The sequence below is a fragment of the Parasteatoda tepidariorum genome, chromosome 4 (genome assembly GCF_043381705.1).
Source record: "Parasteatoda tepidariorum isolate YZ-2023 chromosome 4, CAS_Ptep_4.0, whole genome shotgun sequence".
Taxonomy (NCBI): domain Eukaryota; kingdom Metazoa; phylum Arthropoda; class Arachnida; order Araneae; family Theridiidae; genus Parasteatoda; species Parasteatoda tepidariorum.
In genome coordinates this window covers 79,751,575-79,776,738 of record NC_092207.1, presented here as the reverse complement: position 1 = coordinate 79,776,738, position 25,164 = coordinate 79,751,575, and the positions used below count along the sequence as shown (strand labels likewise).

Genomic DNA, 25,164 nt, shown 5'->3' with positions numbered 1-25,164 from the left:
ATTTGATTTGCGATATTTAAACCCAATTAAAAAAAAAAATATTTGGAAATAATCTTAAAAATAAGAAAAAACGATGAGGTAATACACTAATGATTATTTCTGAAATGATGGTAAGGTAAACATCTTTCAAAAAAGAAAGAAAAATCCTAAAATCCTATGAGGAAAAAAAATTTTTTTTTATTAATTGCGGGAAAATTTATCGAATTTCGTTCCGGTTTTTTGGTTTTCCGGTTTTCTGATTTCCGGATAACGGGTTCTGTACTGTACTTGGTAAAAAATAATTTACTAAATTATAATACATACATCACTTATTTATCTATAAAACAGATTATATGTAATATATATACTCTTTACACATATTGCATATAATGGATTGTAATCTCTTTAGGGTTTGTTAAAACACATGAAAAAGATATACGTCTTCATGATGTACAACAAATTTTTATTTTAAAATAAATATCATGACTTCTATTTTTAAACAAAGTATAAGGAAATACATTTTTTAGTATTTTAAAAGATAAGAATAAAATATCCCATTTGATTTTGTGATTTTTCTATCTACTCTACTTTCTGCTTTTACAGAAATATCTTTGCTTAAATATAAAATTTTAATGTTAAACCCATAGTTAGGCAAAAATTTATTAATTTAGAATGCTTAATTAGTCAATTATTCATTACTGAAAAAACCTATTTAGTCATATGCGAAATTGTTTATTTTATCTTCATAAAAACCTTATATGGGTGGGTTTTTTTTCTTAAAAAAACCTGGGTTTTGGTGAAACCTGATTAAAATGTATTTGTTCTATAAACATACTTTATTTAATGTGATTGTTAATGGGAATAAAAAATTACAAAAGTAAAGCTATATTGTATTTTTTAAAATATAGCTAGGCAGCTTTGCAATAATCCAATAAACATATTATTGAAATTTTTTTTTAATTTTCTTCAGAAAATTTGAATGAGAGTACAAATGTGAAAGAAAAGCTGTCTCAGAAACTTTCTAGTGACCTGGAAGATCACAAACAGAAGTTGCGGTCTTCCGAAGATGATTTGAGAAGAACAAGAATAGAAGCAGATCGATTGCATAAAACTCTGTGCAACTTGAAAGATGGCCTCCAGTCCTCATTAAATATTACTGAAAGTGCTTTGCAAAGGACTAAACTATCAAAATCTAGAAATAGTCCCTCTGGCAGAAAAGATCAGGAAGGAAGGACAAAAGAAACCGTGAATGGCCAAAATGATAGTCATTGTGATACCTCATCAACGAAACAAACTAACATTGCTGACGAAAGTGATGAGTAAATTGTAAATTTTATAATGTATATAAATTATTATATATCAGAAATATGTAAATTATCTGAACTTTGTTTTTTACTTTACAGATAAAAATAATCACACGATTTTATGTGTTGATGTATATAAGTGATGGACATTTATACTATTTGTAATTGACTGAAATTGCAAATAAAATGGCTTTGCTGAAAAGTGGTCTTGTTTTGTTAAATATTTTGTGATTATCATAACATTTTTGGCATGGTTAAATTTGCAATATGAGTCACTTTTTTTTGTTTTCTTTTAATAATAAGCATTAAACATTTGTGATTTTTTCTTTAAAAAATAATTTGAACCAACAACATTTTTGGTTTTAAATTACCAATATAAATGTAAGATTTTTTTATACCTTATAATTGATGAATATGTTCTGTACAGTGTTATTTTTTTTTAAAAAGACACGTTTCTTTGTTAATGTTTCTTTTTTTTTTACCCACAAATAATGAAAGAGGATGCGTACAAATTATTATACTTGAAAATAGACAAAAAAAAAAAAAAAAAAAAAAAAAAAAAAAGAAAAAAAATATTAAAGGTGGCATGAAATATTTACATTATAATTTAGGACTTTCTTGTTTAAATATATTTCAATTATACTCATATAGTGTACCAATTTAAATGGAACATCTTTTAGAACTTATTAAATTTCAATATAAGTATTTTAATTTAAGAAAAACGTGTTCTGCACAGATTAACTTAGAATAATTTCTTTTAGTAATGCTTTTTGACCTAAATTAATTTGCTTTACATTATATATCTAATTAACAAATTCCCTCCCTGTCTTTAAAATTCAAGTAGATGTTAAGTTTGAACAACATTAATTATGATTTTATTTATTCAGTGTCTAGTTTACAATAATTAAATAATTTTAACTACTTTAGTAAGAAACATTATTATTTAGCTATAATATTGTTTTTAAGTTATAATAAGTAGTAGTGATACATTTTATTCAATTGTTTGGTTGGCAAACAAAAAAAGAAGAAAGAAAAGTAATTTAAATCACGTAAATCTGTGTTTTTTTTAAATATTTTTTTAACAAACAAAACTAAGTTTACCTAAAAATAACAATTGCTTTCTTAATATTCTTGTTTTTTCCTTATCATAGAGTTTGCATTAACAAACTATAGATAAATTCCTAGGAGAATTAGCAAGAAAGGGATGTAACTTCCAAGTCCATGGGACTAAAAATTTTGGTAGACTTTCTCTATGTTGTGTTTTAGTTTTTAAACATTGTTTGAAATCCAAAGGTATTTTATTTCAGGAGGAATATAAACTGTATTTAGTTTATCTGGTAATAAGTAAATTTTTTTTTAAAGTTTCTTCAGTGTTCATTTATTGCAATAAACTAAAAATGATAGGAACCAAGAATACTTTTTAATTTTACTGTTATTAAATTTTTTGTTAATTAGTATTGTTTCGTTTAATTAATTAAGTACTTTTAGTAGTGCAGCATTAGTCGCCAAGCATTGTAATGTTAGATTCTTGCCTTTTAATATACATATGAATAAAAATATTTAACACATGCTCTGTAGATAAGTTTTAAGTTTTCCACTGATGTTGAAAATCTTTGCAGAAGTTTCTGACTTTGGGATATAACTATGATAGCAGTCTATACAATGTTTTTTTTACTACTTAGAGAAAATTTGTTTAAAGTTGTTTTTTTGTTTTGTTTTTTAATGTATGAAAACAATAATTTTTCTTTTCTTTGAGAAATATGTTAAAATAAATAATTTAGTATTAACTCCTTCCTTCTCATTTCCGTGAAAATAATGGGGTGAAATTTCACTCTCTATTTCTTGTGCCCGTGATATTTCCAGACTGGAGTGTTCCAAAGTAATGCACTAAAAATATTAAAACAATATATTTCTTATGCCTGGAATCATGTTTATTTCTCCATTTATACCTCAGATCTTAAAACCAAGCAATTTGTTGTGTGTTTAGATATAGTTTATTTTAAACTAATTGTCAGCAGTCATCAAACATGAACGTTAAAAATTAACAAAAATTAAAAATGAATACATATATTGTACATAAACTTAGTTTTTTTTAATTTTCAAGAATAAAAAATATCGGCACTTTTATGACTGTTTTCTTCCAAATGCGACTGTTAAGGAGTTAATAGCAAGTTAATCTTTTATTATAATTTGTTATAAAAGCAGTTTTCTGTGCTTTTATTTATTTTTAAAAACAATTTTAAAATTAAAGAAAAATTTTGATCACATAATTAATTTAAATGATGGACTTTTGGAATCATCTTATAGTTTTCAGGTCCTAACTTTCATTTTTAAATAAATTACGAGGTATAAAAACCCTTTTTGGTTTAAAAATGGATTTGAATTAGTAAGGCACATGGAAAAATGTTTCTTTTATGATATAAAAATTATTATTCAATGGTAGTTCATAAGTTGCTCCAAACATGAAATTTCATTTTAACTTATTTTATATCAGAATATGAATGCAAATTTTTTATGTGCTTTAATATTGAGTCATTATTTAATATTTATTCTACAAATTTATAATATAGGCATGAAATATTTCTATGTTTCTGCCCTTTTTTAAAATTTTTTTTTAATATTTCCTAGTTTTTGTTACATTTGTGATGCATAACCATATATTATTTTAAAATATCAACTTCAGTATATAGCTTCAAACAATAACGCTACCAATGATGTTCAACTTTGTACTTTTCTAAAGCTTAAAAAACTAGTTAAAATCAATTTTGAATTCATAGATTGATTTATGGTCAGGGACAACTTATATATGGACTACCTGTACTTATAAACATTGTTTATTACTGGTTATCCATAAATTTTTTTTTTAAAGTTATACATTGTATCAATTAACTAAGATTTTTATGGTAAGTTTTACTATTCATTTTTTTACATTTATCTGAATCAATTTATAAATTAATAAAATTTGTGAATTAATAACATTTTATATTAATAATTTTATTTTTATGTAGCAATTTAAAGTAATTTATTTTGAACTTAATGTTAGTAATATTTTATTATTTGAAGATAATTTAAAAATGTTTTTTAATGCTATATTTCCTAACCCTGGTAATTTATTAGTAATAAACTAATCCTCTTGTTAGTTTACTTGTTAGTAAACTTGCTATAAAATATTTTTATGTAGGTTAAAATTGGATATATTTTTCAGCCCATGAAATAGTATTTAAGTTAAAGTATCATTTGATAAAGAAACAAAATATGATTTTTTATTCTTTTTCAAATGCCTTTTAATTTTTTTTTAAATGTTATGGCATTTGGCCTGCCCTAATGTAGTTTTCTTATGTATAAAATTTTTATTAGGCTGATCCTAGTAAAGGTTTCTTATCTATAAAACTTTCTCCATCATCCACCTTAATGAGGGTGTCTTATCTAAATTTTCTTTATTTGGTGAAGGTTTTTTTTTATCTTTATAGATAGACTTTCCTTAGACTGGTCCAAATGAAGTTTGCTTACCTAAAGAACTTTTATTAGGCTGGTCCTATAGAAGATTTTTTATCTACAAAATTTTCATTATGCAGGTTCTAATGAAGAAGGTTTCGTATCAATAAAACTTTTATTTGGCATGTCCTAATGAAGGTTTTTTATCAGTATAACTTTCATTGGTCCTTTCCAGTGAAGGTTTCTTATCAATAAAACTTTCATTATGTCTGTCTTAATATATGACTCCGAAATTCAATCTTTAACTAAAAGTAGAGATTGGAGACAGGTTCTTAGAAGCATCCTTTGATGGTGTCAAACACAATGATCTTTAGCAAGACGTTTGAATTCACAAATTTATAAAATTTTTAAGAGCCCAATATTGAAAGTATTAAAATTAAAAGAATGAACTGAACCTCTCATGTTCCTAGAATGAATGGGGAAAAAAAAGTATTCTTGTAAAGAACGTCTTTGTTGTAACGCGAAGCCAAAACTACGATAATTTGATTCTGTTGACTGCAAGATTAGACCTAGAAATAGACTGTATTTACAGAGTCTTCAACAGGATTCCTTGTTTGACCCTGCGTTGTCTTACTGAATATGACAATGACGTACTTTCTATTTAAACAATGCGGTAAGCAATAAGGATATTACCCAAAATAACTTTTATTCTAATTATTGAATTGTTATGTACTCAATGCCAATTTAAATGATTCAAAGGGTTGACTTGAAGTATGATAATTAATTAGTGCTAACCAATCTATTAATTAAGTTTAAAAACTGCACACTAAAGCGTACTTTCTCTGAATAAACATACCCTTTTTTTCAATATTTTTGAATTCTTGACTATCATAAAATGGAGGATGCTGCAGTCTGGAAAATGTTGTCAATATTTTGTTCACAAGAACAGTCAAAAGTCCAAATTTTTTGATGTTTTTCAGCGAATCGAGATTTTTTTTACATGCAACTAGACAATTTGGTTATCTGAAGATAATTCACTCCTTTGAACCATTAAAATTGGCAACTTTTTGCGTGAAAATAATGTCATTCACATGGTTTTTCGAAGCACTTTCGCCGAGGCTCAGTTTAAATGCCTTATATTTGAGGCAAAACTATTATTTTAAACTGTGAATGCCATCTTACTCTAAAGAATTATTTGGGCTCTAGAACGGACAAATAACATAAATATTTTGAAAGTTATTAAACTTTCTTTTTAAAAATCATCAATTAATTGATATTTTGCCACCAAGAAGAAAATTATTAAAATCAAATACATTTTTCCTATTTCATCTTCGCATAACTAACTGTATCTTTTCTTTGTATTGATGTTTTGCACCATTTTCAAAATTGGCATTGTGCCTCTGACTAAAGTTAGGCTAAACTTGATTTAACAGTCATGTCAGTAACTGTTACAAATTCACAACAGTCATGAAAACAGCAAAATATTTGGAATATAGTTGATTTTTGGCGCACTGTAAATATTGTAAAAAAAAAAAAAAGCTTGTTTCAGAACGATATAGTAAAAAATTATGTGAAAATAGTTTTAAAAAAAATTAGCCAAAAGAGAATTTTATTTCTAAAAAATAAGTGGGCAGTCATTCAGCATAGTAATAATGCATTTTTTTTTTTACAGTATACAAATTTTTATTTTGAATCACATTTAAAAAGATCAACTCAAGAATTGTAACAAGCAAAATTTTATCATTTATTAGTTCTTTTCTATATGTACATAGCTCTTGTTGCCTTTTTTTTTATACATTTGCAGTTTTCACAAATTTGGAATACATTATTCATAGAATAAAGTAGGTCCAAATTAACATATTTAGAAATCTTAATTTAAAAAAAAAATCAAATATGAGATTGAAATGTATTTATAATTCTGTTATTAATTCAAAAATCAGTTCTTATTTTATAAAAATCGTCTATAAAGTAACAATGTGCTTCTTAAAAGTATGTAAATTGGTGCACCAAATTCAAAAATAAGATTTCCAAGGAAAAACCAGTAATTGGTGAGGAAATTGAGATAAAATTGAATTGTTTTAATTTATAAGTGTATGTTATTTTACTGTGTTTTGTGGCAAATAAGATCATAAATTAGTTATGTTTATACTAAAAATTTATAAAAGGGCGTCAAAGTGTATTTGTAAGCAAGATTAATAATTAAATAGAAATTCTGCGATTTAAATTAGAAGCATTTCATAAGTTATAATACTGTTGGGTATACACCTAAAATTATTAAATTGTAGCTTTTAGAAAAGTTACTTTGCAATGACTATTGTGTTATTTAAAAAAAATTTTTTTTTGGTGAATACAATAGGAACAAATTTAGTTATTGCATTCTTATTAAATTATTCGTTTGTTTGCATTCTTAATATTAAAAGATAAAAATTGGGAGATGTCTTAAAGATTTTGTAAATCTCTAAAGCAAATATATAAATAAAGATATTTTCTTCGTTAATTTATTATTTTTACCACACGTAAATAATTTATAATTTTTTTCATAATTTCAACGGGGAATTAAAAAAAAGCTCATTTTTTAGTTTTCCCTTATGTGTGTGTGTTTTTTTTAAAAAATTTTCTTCCATTAACCTATAATACTCGTATTAACCATATTCTAGTGTGGTCTGTTTATTCAAATGTGAGAACTGTGTACGCTGCCTTCATTTTTAATTTTTAAAGAAAATTGAAATGAGTGATTAAAGTTGTTAAGTTTTAAATTTATTTATCCATGTCATAGGCTCAGAAAACGAATGGATTTGCTAACATTTCTTATTTATAAAAGCTTAAAATAAAAATATTACTCAAATAACTGACTTAAGAAGTACGGAACGTGAACTAATATTGAATCTTTGTACTTGCTTGGTTATAATGAAAATCCTGGCTATAAGGAAAACTAATCTGTAAAATTCTAAATAATTATTTACAAGAACTTAAGATCTATTTCTTGTGTATAGTTCATGATATTTACAAATAGTTAACAATATTAACATAAAGTATGAATCTATTTACAATATCTGTTTTTAGTTTTATTTTTTCTCACTTTTAAAATATAAAATATAGTTCATAATTTTATTACCATTTAGAAATAGAAAATAATTGATAAAAATTCAAACTCCTTTATTTTTTGCATTCTCATAAACTTTCCTTGTCAGCTACAGCTTTAATGGGCTATGTATGGCAAAGAAGTTAGATTAAAGAAAGTATTGTAAAAAATAAACAATAATACGATCTCTGTTTTAGCCTCATTTAGCAACAACATTGGATTGGCCTGTCTTGGGAAACTGTAAGTTTAATTATCAGACTGTTTTGAACTGTCCTATATAATGATTGTAAAGCAGTCGCGCAGTCAGAAATTAATTTTTTAAGGGAAGGAGTGCATATTGTCATTGAAAGCATCATTTGATGGTAAAAACTAAAGAGAATACACTATATCGATCTTATTTCCTTTGTTTAAAACAGCACAAGAAGAATAAATATTATTTCTAAAAATATTGCACAAATAAAGATCATTTAAAAAAAATATCATGATAGCTAAAAGTTTTGATTTCCAGAATCAGTGAAATCCTGCATCATTAAAAAAAACACTTTTAATGATTTAAAAAAAAAAGATATAAAGGGGCTTAAATTTCCTTATAAATGCATTTCAGGTTGACCTTCTCTATAAGTTTTTTAAATGTTTCAAAGTTGAATATGACCCGTCAGCAGTATAGGTTGTTATAGGCAAGGTGACTATAATTTTTAAAAGTTTATAGATATGCGGGAAAAATAATTTACGTTAAACTCTTGAAACGCTTCTTTAGCAGTTAGTCTAGTCTGTTTTGCTAGTAATTATTCTAAGGCACTTTTTTTTAGACACAATATATTTTTTTAAATTCTTTTTTTCAGGAATTACTTCATATGGAACTATTTTTTTTTCTACGGGGTGAAAATATTTGAGTAGGAGAAAGGAAAAAAATAATTCACATTCTTTTTAAACTTTAGCTTCAGGATATCAATAATAATATAATAAAAGAACATTTGAATTTTAAAAAAATCTTAAGGGGGTGCATATGTCCCTTTGCATCATTTGGGTACACAACTGAAGTAAACCACTCCCAGAAAAACAGCCCGTTATCGGCCTCATGTGGTCTTTGGTAAAACTTTGTGGGAGCTATATTGAAACAAAACAATAACTTACAAAATATCTATAACTAATGTAATGCAAAGTTTATATATATATTTTTTTTATATATATATATATATATATTCTNATATATATATATATATATATATATATATATATACTGATAAAAATAATAATATAATAAAGCAAATATGTTTTGGCAATTATGAGATGGGCTTTCAGAAAGTTTGCTTTCAGTTATATAGAAGGGTCGTCTCGTGATAGCCAGACAGTATAATATAATTCATCTAAGTAATAACTTACAGTATAGCCAGTATAATTGATCAAAATAATGGCGTATGCTAGTCAGTTAAGTAGGGAAGATCAGGAATAAAACTAATAGCATTTAATTTTGAACTAAAATCCTCGTCCATGTTTAACAACAAAACTCCAAATTACGTTTCTTCAAAAGTAACTAATTATTTTGGTTACATTAAAAGTGTCACGTTAGAAATTCTATTAATATTCAGACATCTTTATTACATAAGTTAAAATAGCATTTTCCAAGCAATTTATCAATGCATTAAATTTTCCATAATTGTATTTATTTCTTGAGTTCTCGGACGAAATATTACGCCTACATGTGATTTATTTATTTGTGTATTATAGAAATTAACTTGTTAAACTTTCGCTTAGTTAAATTTTGTTTCTTAAAAAATGCAATTATTTATATATTTTGGATCAAAAAGCAAGTTTTATTGCTTATTTGGTAAAAAATATTTTTCTGATGAAAAAGTCTTGTATATAGCTAAAATGTTTCTGAAATTTTATTGATAATTTTCTGAAAATATTTGGGGATTTTTTTCGAAATTGAGTGGGAATTTTGAAGTCACTGAAAATGTAATCTGGAATTCTCAAATTTGCTGGAAAGTAAATCTATTATTTAAAATATACACATTTTGTTACAAAAAAAGTCAGAGTACATTATATCAAAAAAGCCAGCAATACGTAAAAATCACTTGAGTGTGTTGTGTTCGAACTGATCCCATGTCGTTATTTTCCTAAACATTTATCATGATCTGACCTAACATAATATCTAATAATATGTAAATGTATCAAATTTAAACTTTAACGTTTTACTAACATTTACCCAATTAAAAACTTGGAAAGTATTTCCATGTCATGTTTGAAAAATCATGTTTCACATTACAATGTTATCTTCTATCATTCTCAAACTCTCCGTTACTATAATGCAATTGTTACATTTAATTCTGTATTCCCATATAGCTCTATAAAATATCATATAATCATATCATATAATCTATCTCATAAATCATTCAAAATACCTCTTAATGTAAGCTATTTAGTCAAATGGAGTATATTTACTTAACTAAATTAAAACTAATATTAACTACGATAATTAAAGTAATTATTATTATTAAAGGCAACAAATCTCTTACATTTGATTAAACAGAACACACTAGAATACAGTTAATAGGAGTATTATACTATTAAATTAATTTAGTAAAGTAAATACATTTTTAAATAAGAAATGTTAGCAAAAAAGGGAACATTCAATCTTGAATAACCGATTGGAGTTCTTTAATTCTGCTTATTTGGATATATGTTGATTTTTCTACTCTATGAAAGAAAATTTGTATGTACTGTTCAGCTCTTCAGGAGAACTATCCCGACTAAAAGTCAGAGATTGTCTGCTGCTGTGGAAACAAGAATAAAACCCTTTTTAATGAGAGAAAAACTAAACCAATGCGAAAGATAAACCCACACCACCATTTGAACTCTACTATTATCTTTGCAACCACAGTAACCGCCTGCACGAGAATCTGATGTCTAGAGCAGTTCTCGTGGTAACCCGACAGTAATTTAATGAACAATAATGATAATAAAAAGCTTATGATAATCTGTTTGCACAAAGTTTTAAACTTTGGATTCGATTACATTAAAATACACCACAAAACATAATTTTTTGTTTTTGTTTATCATTGATAAAAGGGACACATATGTTGACTAAAAATGATTATTGTTGTCATAGCAATTATGATAGAAACTTTTTTAAGAAATAACTTTTGAATTTTGCATGAAAAGTTTGTTTCCTTTTTATCTTTTTAGTCTAACCAAACAAAAACAAACAACTAAGTATATGTTAGTGTATGTTATTTTATTATCATTTCTTAGCTTAAAGACATATTTTAATTCTCATCTTTGTTCTCAGAATTTGTTTTTCAAAAGTTAGTGTCAAAAAGAGAAATGAAATGAGAAATCAAATCAATGTATTTTAAATTTTGTTGTAATTGATTTAAAACTGTATTTTTAGATATAAGAGTTATTTGCAATATCTTGACATTTTCCATTATGTTTTATGAAATAAACAATTTCATTTGAAATCAAATTGTAGATGTGGTAGTAAATTGAAGAAAAAAAATATAGCAATTGTTTATTTGAGTTTATGCTTGCAAATAATGGTGCAAATTTAACAATATCTTTTCACATTATTGCAAATTTACACATATTTGGAATGTAGGAAAAAATTATTTTGTGTCATACTTCCTTTCTAAATATCACAAGGTCGTAAGAGGTAGAAATAAAATATAGTTTTCAGGGTATTTTTTTTTGTTTACTAACGACCCTAAGTTGTCTAAGTACGCAACATATAAATTTTTACTGTATAACGAACAGCATACATAAGCTATTTAACAATTTTCATTCAATAACAAACCACTCATTGTGGTATTGTGAGGTCATTTACCTCAAAAATTATATTTTTGTTGTTGAAGATAATGCACAAAAATAAGTATTACCATTAGTAAAAGAAATCTTTCTGGTACTCCGTGACAGATATAAATACATGTCTCGGAGACTAATAGCAGTTGAAGTTAAGACACCATGGACAGTAACGCTACTCCGTCACCACTTTTGAAGTTAGCGCTTACGGTCTGTTTAAACAACGAATGATATTTCTCCAGAAAACAGACAAGAAAAATATTTCATATTTAAACTTAATTGTTTTAAGATATGTAAGTGCTTCGATGTATGATCATTGCGGTGTCTTCAAGCACCACCTGAAGAACTTTAATGAAGTTTCTTCCAAACGGATTCTTCCATTTTTCTCGAAGAGTTCAATATAATCACTTCCTAACGGGTCATATTTTACCATCACCATCACTATTTTATTATCACCATCACCATGGATGCGCTGAAGTGATATGCTGATTTGGGAAAATTAAGGCGACAAATGAATACCGATTTGTTTGTGGTTTTTGTGTAAGAAGAAGCGGCGTCAAAAGCTAGCTTTTAATTGGCTTAGTTTGTCTTTTGAGGAACACGTGTTCTACTGTTGTAGACGAGTGTTCAGAGGAAAGAGTAAGGCCCATCTGTCAAGGCGCTGCAATACAAGAGTCAGGAATTATCGTCTCTATCTCCTCGGTTGGGTTGGTATTCAAGACCAGGGTCAAATTGCATCAATACAAACACCTAAAAAAAGTGTAAAGATTCTTTTTTAATGAGAAAGAACATTTTGAAAACAATATTTTTTATCAAAAGAATAATAGATGATTTACACCAACTTAGCATATTAGGCCTAAAAGTGACCATTAAGGTGTTGAGAGGAAATTTTAACTCAAAGAATTTCGTTACTTAACAACCATGGGGGAAATGTCTGGTTTAAATGAGGTAAATCACTCTTATCTTAGTTGCCAAGCAATGAAAAGTGTTAGAAAAAAATTTCTTTGAAAAATCTATGTCGAAAAGTGTTTTCTTGTAAGAGATATAATGTCTGGCTTTTACAGTGGATAATATTCTTTAAGTATGAATAATAATGGATAATACCCCTAGTCACAATTTTACATTTGCCCCAGTTGGGCTCAAAATTGGCTAATATGGATCCCATAAGAACATACACTGAGGGACCTATATCGGGATGTCTAGATTTTTCAATATTGGTCCTAGAATGTCTTTCGATATTGGAACAAGATTCATTTCTATTTAGAACCAATATAGAAAAATTTAGACATCCCAATGTTTACCCAACATTATAAATCTATATAGGACCTACATAGAAAATGATATTGGTACACTATTGAAAGTCATTCGAGTTCCAATATTGAAAAATCTAAACATTCCCAATGCTAACCCAACATTTTAAGTCTATAAGGGTCCTACATAGAAAATAATGAGGACTATGTCTAATAATTAGGATAATGTGAAATTTTAATGCATATTATACCTCAAATTTCTCACGGAAAACTTTTAAACTTATATTAGAAAACTTCTGTCAATGAGTTTAACTATTAAATAAGTTATATTTGTTACATTAACCTATTCAAGATCGTAATCACATTTACTTGATGAGGTGATTTTCCTTTTGGCGGCCCACGGTATCACGTATGAGATGAACCTTTCCGATACCTTCACGTCATGATCACACGGACGTGATTTCAATTTTATTGGTTTTATTTCAATTTTTAAACTACACAAAATGGTAGTTGAAGTCCGTTATAATTTCGAATATTATGTCTCCAGGCGTTGACCTTCTATATATACATTTTCGGTTTCTATTTTTTTCGTTGATTTTAAAATGTAAACATCTGCTCGTGCTTGGTTCTTTCGGGAGGGTTTTGGGCACGTGAATTACTGCTCTCTTGGTTAATATTTATACTTTGATGGCATGGAAAAAGTTGGAATGCTTATTGGTGTAGATTTCTTGTTTGCAGGTTGTATTTCGCTAGATAGTATTTTGCATATTTTTAGTAAGTTTTTCATTTTTTTAATTATCACGAATATTTTATAATAGTACAATGAAAAAAGGAAAAAGAAAAAACTGCATAATTCAGCGTATTTAATTGCAGTAATGATTTTATATAAATTTTTAGATGAAATTAATCTTAGAAAGGAGAAAATCACCCTTTCTCATGCCGACGTATAGTCTCGGAGCGTGTAAGCTACAGGGACTTCTTTCTTTTTCCCTTGGCTATTTTCCTGGCTTGTAAGCTATTTTCTTATCAATGCATAAAATACTCTTAAATAGGTATATTTTGGGTTGCATAGAGGTTTAAATTTGAATGTGCGAATAACGGGTAAGAAAATCAATTCACAAAAAGAATTCAGGAAAAATGTGTGACGCATGAAATTTCAAATTATAATTTTCACACTTTTTTTCACATTCATTTCAGAGATTTAAATTGCATATTACCTTCAGTTTAATCATTTTATAATTTTAGAGCTCCCTAAATTTATTTTTCTTTAATCAGAAAAACAATTGCTCTAATAGATTTATTTCTTTATCCGCTAAAGTGTTGTGCATGGTGGAAGTTGTACATTTAGTACAATATTAAACATATTACGAAGCAAATTAAAATAACAATAACTTGATTGTCCAATTCTGTGGTTCAACTTTAACAGCAACATGGTTTAATTTAACACCTTTTTTACAAGTACATGAAACTTGTACAATATTATGGTTCAAGATACCGATATTATGGTTCAACGTTGAACCGATTTTTCTGTGAGTGCAAGGTTCCTCCGATACGAACTGTTTGTGTCATTTCTGCGTGATTATATGATTAAACATATGAGTATGAAGTATAGCATCAAGCAATTTGAAACGCAAAATAATATTGAATTCAAATGGCAAAATAAAACATAATTATAGTTCGTAAAGATTGTACCTTATCTGAAGGAATTAGAGGAAAGTCTATTGGTGGATTAGTTATGACGTAACGCTTTGTTGAAGCTTCAAATGAGGAGCTGGTATCTCTGTATCGATAGAGACCAATGCACAACATTCCATAATTTTTTAAAGCTGCCACAAACACTTCACCATACTTGCCTCCTTCCTAAAATTACAATTGTTTGCTATAATCCTCTGAAACTTTAAAGAAATGAACATTCCAACTAATAAATAATCATGAAAATTGGCTCTTTAAATGAAATTTTTAAAGCAAATCCGTTATTGTATAATTTTCTAATTTGAAACTAAACGTAAGGTTGCTTTATTACTTTATTAGAGAGATTTTGCCTAGCGTTTCCCTTACGTTAATCGTAACACAAGCCTTATTTTCTACCCCTCAAATATACTGCATTGTTGGGAAAGTGTCGCGCATGCGCAGTTAAATTCGAATAATATTAGACTTATGGGAAAACGTTGCAAAATCTCTCTTTTTCCAGCGTTGAACAGCTGGTTCAAATTGGACTTAAGTGTTGTCTTGTTATTTTAAATTCAATTTAGAAGACAAGAGGAGAATTTCTGTTTTAAACATTGATACAAGAATGCTTTCATACAAGACTTCATGAGATGAAATAATCGGCATTTGTTTTATAAGGAAAAGAACTACCGGAACATCCCAATGCTAGCCCGACAGTCTCTAATATATGATCAGTCTATCTCTAAGGATTGTGGTTAACATAAATTTTAACTAGTCAAGTAATGTAATAGCAACAATAAGCCATGTATTATTTATTTGATTTGTAGTAAGATAGGAAGTTTTAGGGAAAGATCGTACTTGGAATATTTTTTTTTTTACATTTTGTTGGTATAAATACACTAGTAGGCTTAAAAAAAAGATTGCCTCTGGTTTTCCAGTTCAACGGTGGTTAAATCACGAAAATTTCAAAAATGTATTTTATTGTAAAAATATATTTTATTGGGTAGCAGACCAAACATTTCTATTATTTTATCTTACAGATTATGCGTAAAATGTTATGTTTTTTTAATTCAGGAAATGTTAAGTTTTTTTTTAATTATTAAAAGCCATTTACACACATTTGTGATTAATGAAATTTGAATATGACAATTAATAACGAATTTAACCTGGATAACTGTAACAAAAAACAGACGTAATTACAATTTCATAATTTATGTTTCGTGCAATATTATGATTGAGTACCAATTTATAAGAAACATATGCTAACTTTTTTCATTAGTTTTCTAGAAAAATAACTTACTGCCTTAAAATGAATTACTTTTCGGATTGCACAGAATAGAAGTAGGCTCGTATTTTTATCTCTAAATGCTTCCATCAATTTGAAATAAAACTTAGTCATTTAAGAGTAGTATTTGTTATTTATATTTCACCATTATGAGAGAGAAATGTAAAAAAAAATCATAATTTAATTTTCGTCTAATATTATGATTGAGCACCAATTTACAAGAAACATATGGTAACTGTTTTTATTTGCTCACATAAAAATTATGAGATAGAAACGCTTACACCATGGCAGGCAAGAGGACCATCCGATAACGATATTTGACCCACTCTGCAGCGATCTCTATTGTTGAGAGATTCTGGTGTACTGTAACCTCCTCGAAGTCCAGCACCTTCAGCTAGAATTAACTCTAACTCGGGAGTTGCCCCTCCAGTTATCAGGGATCGAATTAGTGTCAAAGCATTGGCGTTGAAATAGGTCTAAAATACACAATTTCATTTAGTACATGCCTATAATATTCCAGCAATAGAACAATTTGTTTTTGAATTAATTTGGGTCACCATTTTAACTCTATGGTTAATAAACTTACCAAGACATGAAAATTGCATTGCTCGCCATGCCCGGGACATGTAAAAATTTTGATCGGGTATGTATATATATATTTACATGCCCGGCCGGGCGCGTTATAATTCAATCAGAGATACAGTAAAATAGTGGTTAAGCACCCATTAAACTTTGAACAAAAATCGGCCAGAAGTCGTCGAATGCTACGAAAAAAACGGCACAAAGGAGAGAAAAAGTGTATTAAAAAGGTAATCGTAATCGATGTGCATAAGATACTTTTTTTAAATAAGTTTTTAAAATAAATCGATCGTTTTAAACTAACACGTTGTAACATATTCTTGCCGACAGTATTTACTTATATATATATATATATATATATATCACATTTAAGATTAAAAGACTATTACAAAAATTAAAACCTTCTAGGACAAAGCATTCGCACAACACATGCAGAGTGCNTATATATATATATATATATGCAGATAGAAGCTGGAGATAGAAAAAAATACCAAATATCTAAAAAGACGAGAAAAACTGTCCCATAGAAATTAAGGCATTTCTGATAATAATTGATTATCTGACATGTTTATATAAGACTTGAAATATACGATATTGTATGCTGTTTTCTAAACATGTTGCATATTATTTACTAAATCCAGGAGGACATTAGCACCAATATTTTCCCAGGTGTCAATGTTGGTAGTTTTTAATTCTGCCACAAACTGAAACTGCTACTTTTTGGTATATGTCTTCCTGAGGATAGTACTCACGTTTTCTTAGAGATATAGTTCAGATAAAAGGGTAAGGTATGGCATGCATCCTCTTATCCGAAAACCAACACTGTGAAGATTTGGAACTTAAGTGCAGGCTTTGTCCTGCTGGAAAGTTAGATTTGGGCCACCAGCTGTTTTTGGAAATGATAATTAATGCATGTCTAGAATTTTCTGATTATAGGCAGCTTTTAAACTGCCTGAGAGAGTGTTAAGATTACGTTTTCTACCATAACAGAAGGTTTCTCAGACAATTCTTAAGTCTCCACCTTACAATATAATGGAGAAAAAAAATATCATTTTCTCTCATGCTATTGTAATAGCACACAAAACTGCCTGGGTCATCTTTTCTTCAATTTTTTCTACTTTGCTTATGGATTGCTTTCAATATGGGTTACTGCTAATTTTTTTAAAATATAGCCGGAGTTTTGTAGGATATATAAAACGAAACAGTCGATGAGAAAATACAAAAAAAAAAAAAACCTACTCCAGATGGGCAGCAATGTGGAGGCAAATAAATGCTGTGGGCAGACTCCGGGTATGATGATGAACGTAACAAGGCAGCAGGAATATTACCGAGTATAAAAAAATACTGAAGATCATTTGCTGACATTTGAAGCCAGAATTGTTGATCCAAGTCGAATTTTCCAACCAGAGAATGCCTTCATTTACGATGCAAAATTTGAAAAGTAGAGATTTTTTTATAAGAAGGTGCTTGCCCTTTTTCATGACCTCAATCTTCGAAAAAATGTAACGTGATAAGCTTTTTTAAAAACTTAAATTTTAAAAAACTTATATTTTTGAGAAAGTCTTAAAATTTATTTACGTCTTTGAAATTTAAAATTCGGTAACTAAGTCCAATAGAACACATTTCAATGAATAAAATGAATTAAAAACTATTCAAAAATATTTACTAGTTACTGAATAAATATGGAAATTTTGAACTTATAATTTTCCCTGGATTAACATTGTGGAAGCAAAATCCCTTTTTCTGCCAGAATGCTTAAGAACTCGAAAAAAATCAAATATTTTTTTAAAGAGCAAATAGGTAAAGTTAAGAACAGGGGGGGGGGGAATTTACAAATACATTTTGCCTTCTTTAGCTGAAGGTGTTTGGGGTTTATCCGATAAAGAAGGGATTAAGATGACAAAATGTATTTATGCATTTTCACGTAGTATTAAATTTAATAATGTGCATCAAAATCTATCATCCTTGTTCATTTGGACAATAAATAGATTGAAATGAACTAAATAATTATATTGAAAAGAGCTGATGTCTTCAAAAATGATTTATCTTACCGTGCTCATCAAAGAATCAAGCACTGAAACTGCGAATGCCGTTCCACAAGCAAAAGGTTGAGTCAGATAGAGTTCAGTATCAGGATCATCATCGTCATCTTGATCCAGAAATTGCACATTGGTATCATTTACTAGATTGTAACGAAAAATAATTTATTATTATTCTACTTATAAGTAGTATTACGCACGAGATCATATATTTTTCTGTGTTAAACAAAATACGTGAGCTAATTAGATACTATATCAATTACAAATTGTGTGACTTAACAACCATCGCTAACATCAGATATTTTACTGAAGAAAAATAGAAAAAGTTTTTGGGAAATGTTTCAAAGACAGTTTTCATTGTTTAAAACAGTTTCGTTTTTAAATAAACTTAAAAGTATTTCTGTTAAAACTTGCTTTATTATTAACTATGTAGTGCGTCTACCACTACAATTATATAAATCCAATTCACTAGTATATAAGGCATGTTAATTCGATTCTATGGTGGGCTACCTTTTCATAGAAGAAGGTTTACATTGTTTAATGGTCTTTCCTCACATTTGGTGACCTTCTGACGTGATGTGAACATGCCTGACGTGGCAGAAATTCCCATTCCGAAATGAACACACCTATCTTGACAGTAACGCCCACTTCGATCTGAACACGCCTACTTCGATTAATGATCCACACTGAACAGTTGACTTGCTACTTGTGACTGTGACATTATCCACCTCCTCGCTATGTTGCTACTTAGTCTCGATCAAACTCATCGTCGGCCTGCATACACTCGACTGCTAATGGCAACACAGGAGCGACCTTAACTTAATACAGCTCTCACGATCAGCAAAAAGTACGGTGATCTTAATACAGCTCTCCCGGCCTCTCACAAAACAGCAATGAATCAACTAGTGGTATCCGTTCATTGAATTCTATCACAGCTATAATTCTGGTGGGGGAGTACTGTAGTGTGTCAACCACTACGATTATACAAATCCAATTCACTAGTATATAAGGCATGCTAACTCGATTCTATGTTGGGGTACCTTTTCATAGATGAAAGTTGACATTACCGATAACAACTCTCCCCAACAACTAGTTTAGTGTTTCGATACTAACTAGTTTATTAATTGGTATACTATCCGTAAAAAAACAAAAACAGATGAGATTTACATATATTGATTGGAGGGAACTTACCGAGCTCTGTAATAAGGGGGACATTAGTTCCGTAAACGGATCCTCTTCTCTGAAGGACAATGGGGCTACCCAAAGGAGACATTCCATCTCGCCCCGATTCATCTGAAAGAAAAGGATTCAGTAATGCTTTAAAATGGGCAAAATATTTATTTTTTTTCCCTAAGTCAAACTTGTTTTTTTTTATTGTCAGAAATTTCAAAAGAGAAAAAAAAGTCTGTTTAATGAGCCATTGCATTAAATTTTACATATTTTTTTATGAAAAAGAAAAATTATGCTTCACCTGTCTTTTGTAAATTTATATTATTTACGAAACATGCTACCATTATAATGCAAGTTTCAGAATTTCTTTTGTATGGTTCAACAAGCGTGGTTACAAAATTAGATGGTATTCAATCTTGAATGTTGAGATTTTTTGTTAATAAGAATCTAAACAACTGATGAAGCCTTATCATATTTCATTGCCTTTAAAAATATCGGTTCAATGTTGAACCTTAATACCGGTACTTTAAGCCATAATAGTTTTCAAATTTCCTGGAACCTTAAAAAGTATTGAATTGATTCATGTTTCCACTCATGTTGAACCAAATCGCGTAGTTGTGCAGTGCGTGTTAACGTTACAGCTATTAGGTTTGGTTTAAAATCAATTCTTGGAACAGATTCAATAGGATATCTGCAAGTGACGTAACGCATGTCTGACAAACCTGATGGGTTGCAGACTCGTGGTATAAACAAATGACGCAATTTTTCCACATCGATGTCACTTGCATGCTTCCAATTGAACCATGTTTCCATTCAAGTTGAATCACACTGTTGCGTAATCAACTTTAAGTGTATAAATTTGTTTGATAATACTATTCAACTTGGTACTTTATTAAAGTTCAGCGTCATTTTGATTTAAAAAAAGAATGAATTCAATATCTGCTACCGGCAACCTTAAAAAATTGTTCGAATGATGTTCCTGTTTACGTTCAAGTCGAATCATAATATCGTGCAATCAAGTTTAAGATTGGCCCAATTGGCAAATGGCCTAAGACGAAGAGCGGTGACTGAATTCTGATTCGGCCACCGGTCATGACTGTCTGCGGAAACATCTGTCTTGATTTGTTATCGTTCCTTCCCCGGTATGTACTCTTTGTAGTTCTGGTAAGGACATGAACTCCACACACCTTCTCCGCTGCTCTGCACTTTGCAAGAATTCTATCACTGAACGCTATTGGGAAGCTAGAGACATGTTGTGATTAATAGACTTTGTTTCTGTTCTTATTTTTATTAGATGTTTATGTATGTTGTTACTGTCAATAATCTGCCATTAGAAATAAAGAAAAGTTTAAGATGATTTAATTTGCATGATACTAGGATTCGATTTAACATCTTACTATGGTTCCTGAAGATTGTAGTTTGTAGTTTAATGTGCTCTAAAATTTCTGACAGTGTAAATTGACTTAATATATTTTTTGATACTTACGTGCTGTTAAAACTCCTATAGTATCATCGAATGTCATCGCTTTAATATTGAGAGATGCTAGAATCGCTTCTTTATCAGCTAAGGTAGGATCTTCTGAGCTAGGAATTTTGGCAGAGAGGATAACGCACATATCACACAGATTGATATTTACAGCACGTAAATCAGCTCGGCTAAGGGGAGATCCCTATGGAAATATCAGCAGTTGTACTAATGATTGCAAGAGTAATATTTTGTGAATAAAATGAAATTTCATTGAAAACAGCGTTTAAATATCACAAATAGCAAAATCTTTTATTAAAGCCTATACGCGTTTCGTTGTCACATTAGTACACCTTCATCAGTAGGATAAAAGAAAGGAATGGTAAAACAGAGATGATGTGATTCGACAGAGGTTGTGCCACACCAACAGGATAAATATGGAGTTAAAAAATAAAAATATTCAGTCTCAAACTTAATATAATCTATCGATTACTTCAACAATTGGATAATTTACAAAAATTCATGTTAATGTGAATTTTTGTACATAGGGCAAGTTAAACGTATGCTCAAACGTCGTCTCAATGAACATCAAAGCTACGTCAGGAATCAGTAACTCCACCGTTCATCTATCGCAAAACATTTCTGGACAGAATGTCATAGGTTAGAGTTTTTCATTCCTCATATCATTCATAAATATATTTAATGCGTTGACCTGGACTTCTGGGAGAGTTTACATATCATCAAAGTAGAACTCTAGTGTTGATGATCTTGATGCTATGCCATGTTTCACAAATATTTGGAAATCATTTATTTTTTTAATTTTCTAACACTTAATGTCATTTTAATGTTGTTACTTTTTACTGTATAATTATCTGGTGATGTAATCTTTCTTGAATTACATCATCAATTTTTTTTCCATCCTTGCCATTTATCTTATTGATGAAGGTGTTCAAATGTGCCACCGAAACACTAAATTTTAATAAGGGATTTTACGATTTGCGACTCTTCAACATTGTTTTAACGTAATTTTAACTGAATAAAGACACATCGGGTTTTCTAAAATGCATGGATGTTGTAATAAGCTGAATCAGTTATCAAATTTGTATGGATTTTGGAATTCAAATAGGTTGATAACTTATGCAATTAAAAATGAAACGGAGCTTCTTCCAATTCATATCCAAATATCACATGTAATTTCAGAAATAATAATTCAGTTACTAAGTTGAATCAATTTTTTTAAAAAATTTTAATTTTCAAAAACCTGTTATTTTCGGAAATGCTGATAAGTTGATAGATAGTTAAATATTGCAAAAAAGAAGTATAAATACAATAAATTTCGTATTTCAATTTTTTGAAAATTATGCTCTTAATTGTGAATTGCAAATTGAATAACTGTAGAGTTGTCTGCAACTAAATTTGAACTTATTGCATTTAATAAGGTCTGCATTACACGGAAATATAATTTGTGTGAAATCTTGCCTAAATATTAATACGTCACTTTAAAACAAAGAGATCATTCTGTAAAAAAAAACTTCAAAATGTATTTGTATTTACTTAATTTAACTAAATAGTTAAAAATCGTTGCGCTTAAACTAAACTAGGAAATATTAAGTAACGAGGAACTTCTGCAAAATAATTTAATAGAAATTCATAATTGTACCCCAAGATACTTTTTGAGAAACAGCTAGATTTAGGAGCATTTTAAGTTCATGTAATTGATAAATAAGTTATGATCTACCAATTACGATTTTTCAGCCCTAGATAACTAATCATTCGTCGAATGATTAGTAGATTCGCCGAATGATACCCTGCCAGTTTTGCGAATTAGAGATGTTACCGTTACGCTCACACTACCTCACTCACAATACCTTCATAACTAGTAAAATGAGTAATCCGAATGTGATACACTTATTACTTTTCGGGATTTGCTGCAATAGACGTCGAACAGTCGAATGTTTAGTTAGATCATGCAAATCGACCACTGTGTGCATTTTTTCTTTTTTCTTATATTTCATTACTATCCTAAATGCTTTTTTAATGTCCATCTATGAACGCTGATGGACAAAATACGCATGCTACAACATAGACTACCACAACAAGGCCATTGGCACAATATTAACAAATGCCAAGAGAGCAAAGGATAATTTTTTCCTTATTTCAACTTTTTAATTGAAACATTATAATACTTTTTTTTAAGTTACGCTAATTTGTTTGAAATAAATAAAGGGCATATAAAAATACGCTTGTTTTTCATTTGTGGTCAATCAGTTGAATAATTAGTTACAACATGACACTGATTTAAGTTTAGCTATTTAGGGTTGAAAACAAAATTTTTGCGACTGTCTTTTTTCTTTAAAAAACTCTAACAACACGCGTTTCAAATTCCAAAGAGTATGAGTCATGATGCTTATAATTGTAACACAAGACACTTCTTGATTTAAAGCCAGAATTACGGTCATTTTAGATCCATGTTAAATAAATTATCGGGATCGATAGATTACTCACACTAAGTATTGATATCTTGGGTAGATTCTGAAGCATCTTCCACTCTCTTCGTAGGTAATCGACGTTACCCACGATGACAACGTGCTTCAGCTCGTGATAATGGAAGTTACTCGCCCTCAACGGCATCACGAGGTTTCGTAGGCCAATTAAGGGTGAATCTTTGTCTGCAAAGAGGCACAGGACTACGTGACCATTCAGCACTGTCATGGCAGCCTGATTTCGATCCTAGATACAAGAAAAAACAACTATTTCAACAATGTAGCAAAAGAAGAACTGACCGAAAACAGGTTTGGCAAAATTTTAGTGACGTATAAAATATTCCTGATGTTTCTATTATTTCTTTTCTTTATTTAAACAATTGTTCAATTTCTTTATTATTTTTCCTTACTTTAAACCATAATTTATCAACAATTGGAAATAATTTATGGTAGTATTAATTCTGGGGGAGTATACGAATTAATCGGCCTTCTCTGGCAATCGGACATTGGTCACTTATCATATCGAGTGCATCATTCATATTAGCCAATATATGAATTGATATATAAAACAAAATATCCCGTAAAAAAACATGTAATGAAATAGAACCAAACGGATCAGTCTAAAAAAAGTCACCTCTAAATTAAGGACTAGCAAAAAGTGTTTCAATCACTGACCGTAAAAATAATTTTATGTCCGTATAATTATCATGACCATAAAAATACAGGTCTACCCGTAAATTTTTTCTCGTCAAATGTATAAATACCGACCGTAAATCATTTTTATTCTCGTAAAAGTTGTCTAAGTTCGGGCTTTGACGTTGTTTGAGATTAAGCAATTTATTTGTCGAATCAAAGCGAACCTAGGGGAGCAGTAATGTAGTGTTGTCGTCTGTCGAGGAATTTCAGAGTTGCGTTTTCGTTGTCTGTGTAGTCATCAATGCAAAGGAAGTGAGAGAGAAATGTCCTTGGCACCGACTGTTTTCGAATCTGGGTCTCCTGTGTCCGTAGACTGATGCTTTAGCGACCACGGAGACTGATGCTCACCCTCAAATTGAGTTAGACAATTTCATATAAAAACCGCGTATAAATTAAAAGACAAAATTACGGGAATAGTGCCTTTATCTCAAAGAAAAGAGCTCGTGTAATGAAATAAAAAGTATCCGTTACATTGATCTATGCAAAAGACGAATAAATATTTTCTTCTCATTTTAAAAGATTAAGTCTTTGATTTATTTTAAAAGTAATTTCTATTAATAAAAATCAGCTTAAGCAATGAAAGATATTTTAAAAGGATCGAAAATAAATATGTAATGCCAATTGTGGCATCACAACCCGTAATACTCCGAATTGTATGGAAATTTGAAAAAGATAACAAAAAGCTAAAGGTGAAGACTCATTATTCTAAAAGCAGGGACAAAACTTAAAGTGTACTACTTTAATTACCAATATACAATCTTCGATTTGTCGGGCTGGACACCAATGAAACATTCCCGTCGAGTCGTATTTCATTTCAGTTCTTTCAAAATCGAAACCTTTTCCCTGATCTTCCGCCATCATTCCAAAAGGACGCTCTTGTATATTTCCTGAGGTCCTGCGACCAGTCGGCCTAAAATAAATGATAATT

At 29.2% G+C, this 25,164-nt stretch overlaps 2 protein-coding genes across 4 annotated transcripts in view; one reads left to right on the top strand and one right to left on the bottom strand.

Moving 5' to 3' along the window:
* The window catches only part of LOC107437864 (cell division cycle and apoptosis regulator protein 1), a gene marked incomplete in the record, with an annotated part of 36,602 nt that extends 35,117 nt beyond the window's left edge, over window positions 1–1,485 (top strand). The window contains 1 exon segment of the mRNA XM_043041553.2: window positions 950–1,485. Coding sequence (XP_042897487.1) covers window positions 950–1,302 — 353 coding nt within the window.
* Window positions 1,486–6,438: 4,953 nt separating this feature from the next.
* The window catches only part of LOC107437872 (calcium-activated potassium channel slowpoke-like), a 218,399-nt gene continuing 199,673 nt past the window's right edge, over window positions 6,439–25,164 (bottom strand). For all 3 annotated transcript variants that reach the window (XM_071180103.1, XM_071180104.1, XM_071180105.1), the window contains 8 exons: window positions 24,984–25,146; window positions 23,563–23,787; window positions 21,079–21,262; window positions 19,614–19,715; window positions 18,435–18,565; window positions 16,086–16,280; window positions 14,544–14,711; window positions 6,439–12,351 (listed from right to left, as the gene is read on the bottom strand). In XM_071180103.1, coding sequence (XP_071036204.1) covers window positions 12,277–12,351; window positions 14,544–14,711; window positions 16,086–16,280; window positions 18,435–18,565; window positions 19,614–19,715; window positions 21,079–21,262; window positions 23,563–23,787; window positions 24,984–25,146 — 1,243 coding nt within the window. In that variant the 3' untranslated portion in view covers window positions 6,439–12,276. The remainder of the gene's footprint in view (window positions 12,352–14,543; window positions 14,712–16,085; window positions 16,281–18,434; window positions 18,566–19,613; window positions 19,716–21,078; window positions 21,263–23,562; window positions 23,788–24,983; window positions 25,147–25,164) is intronic.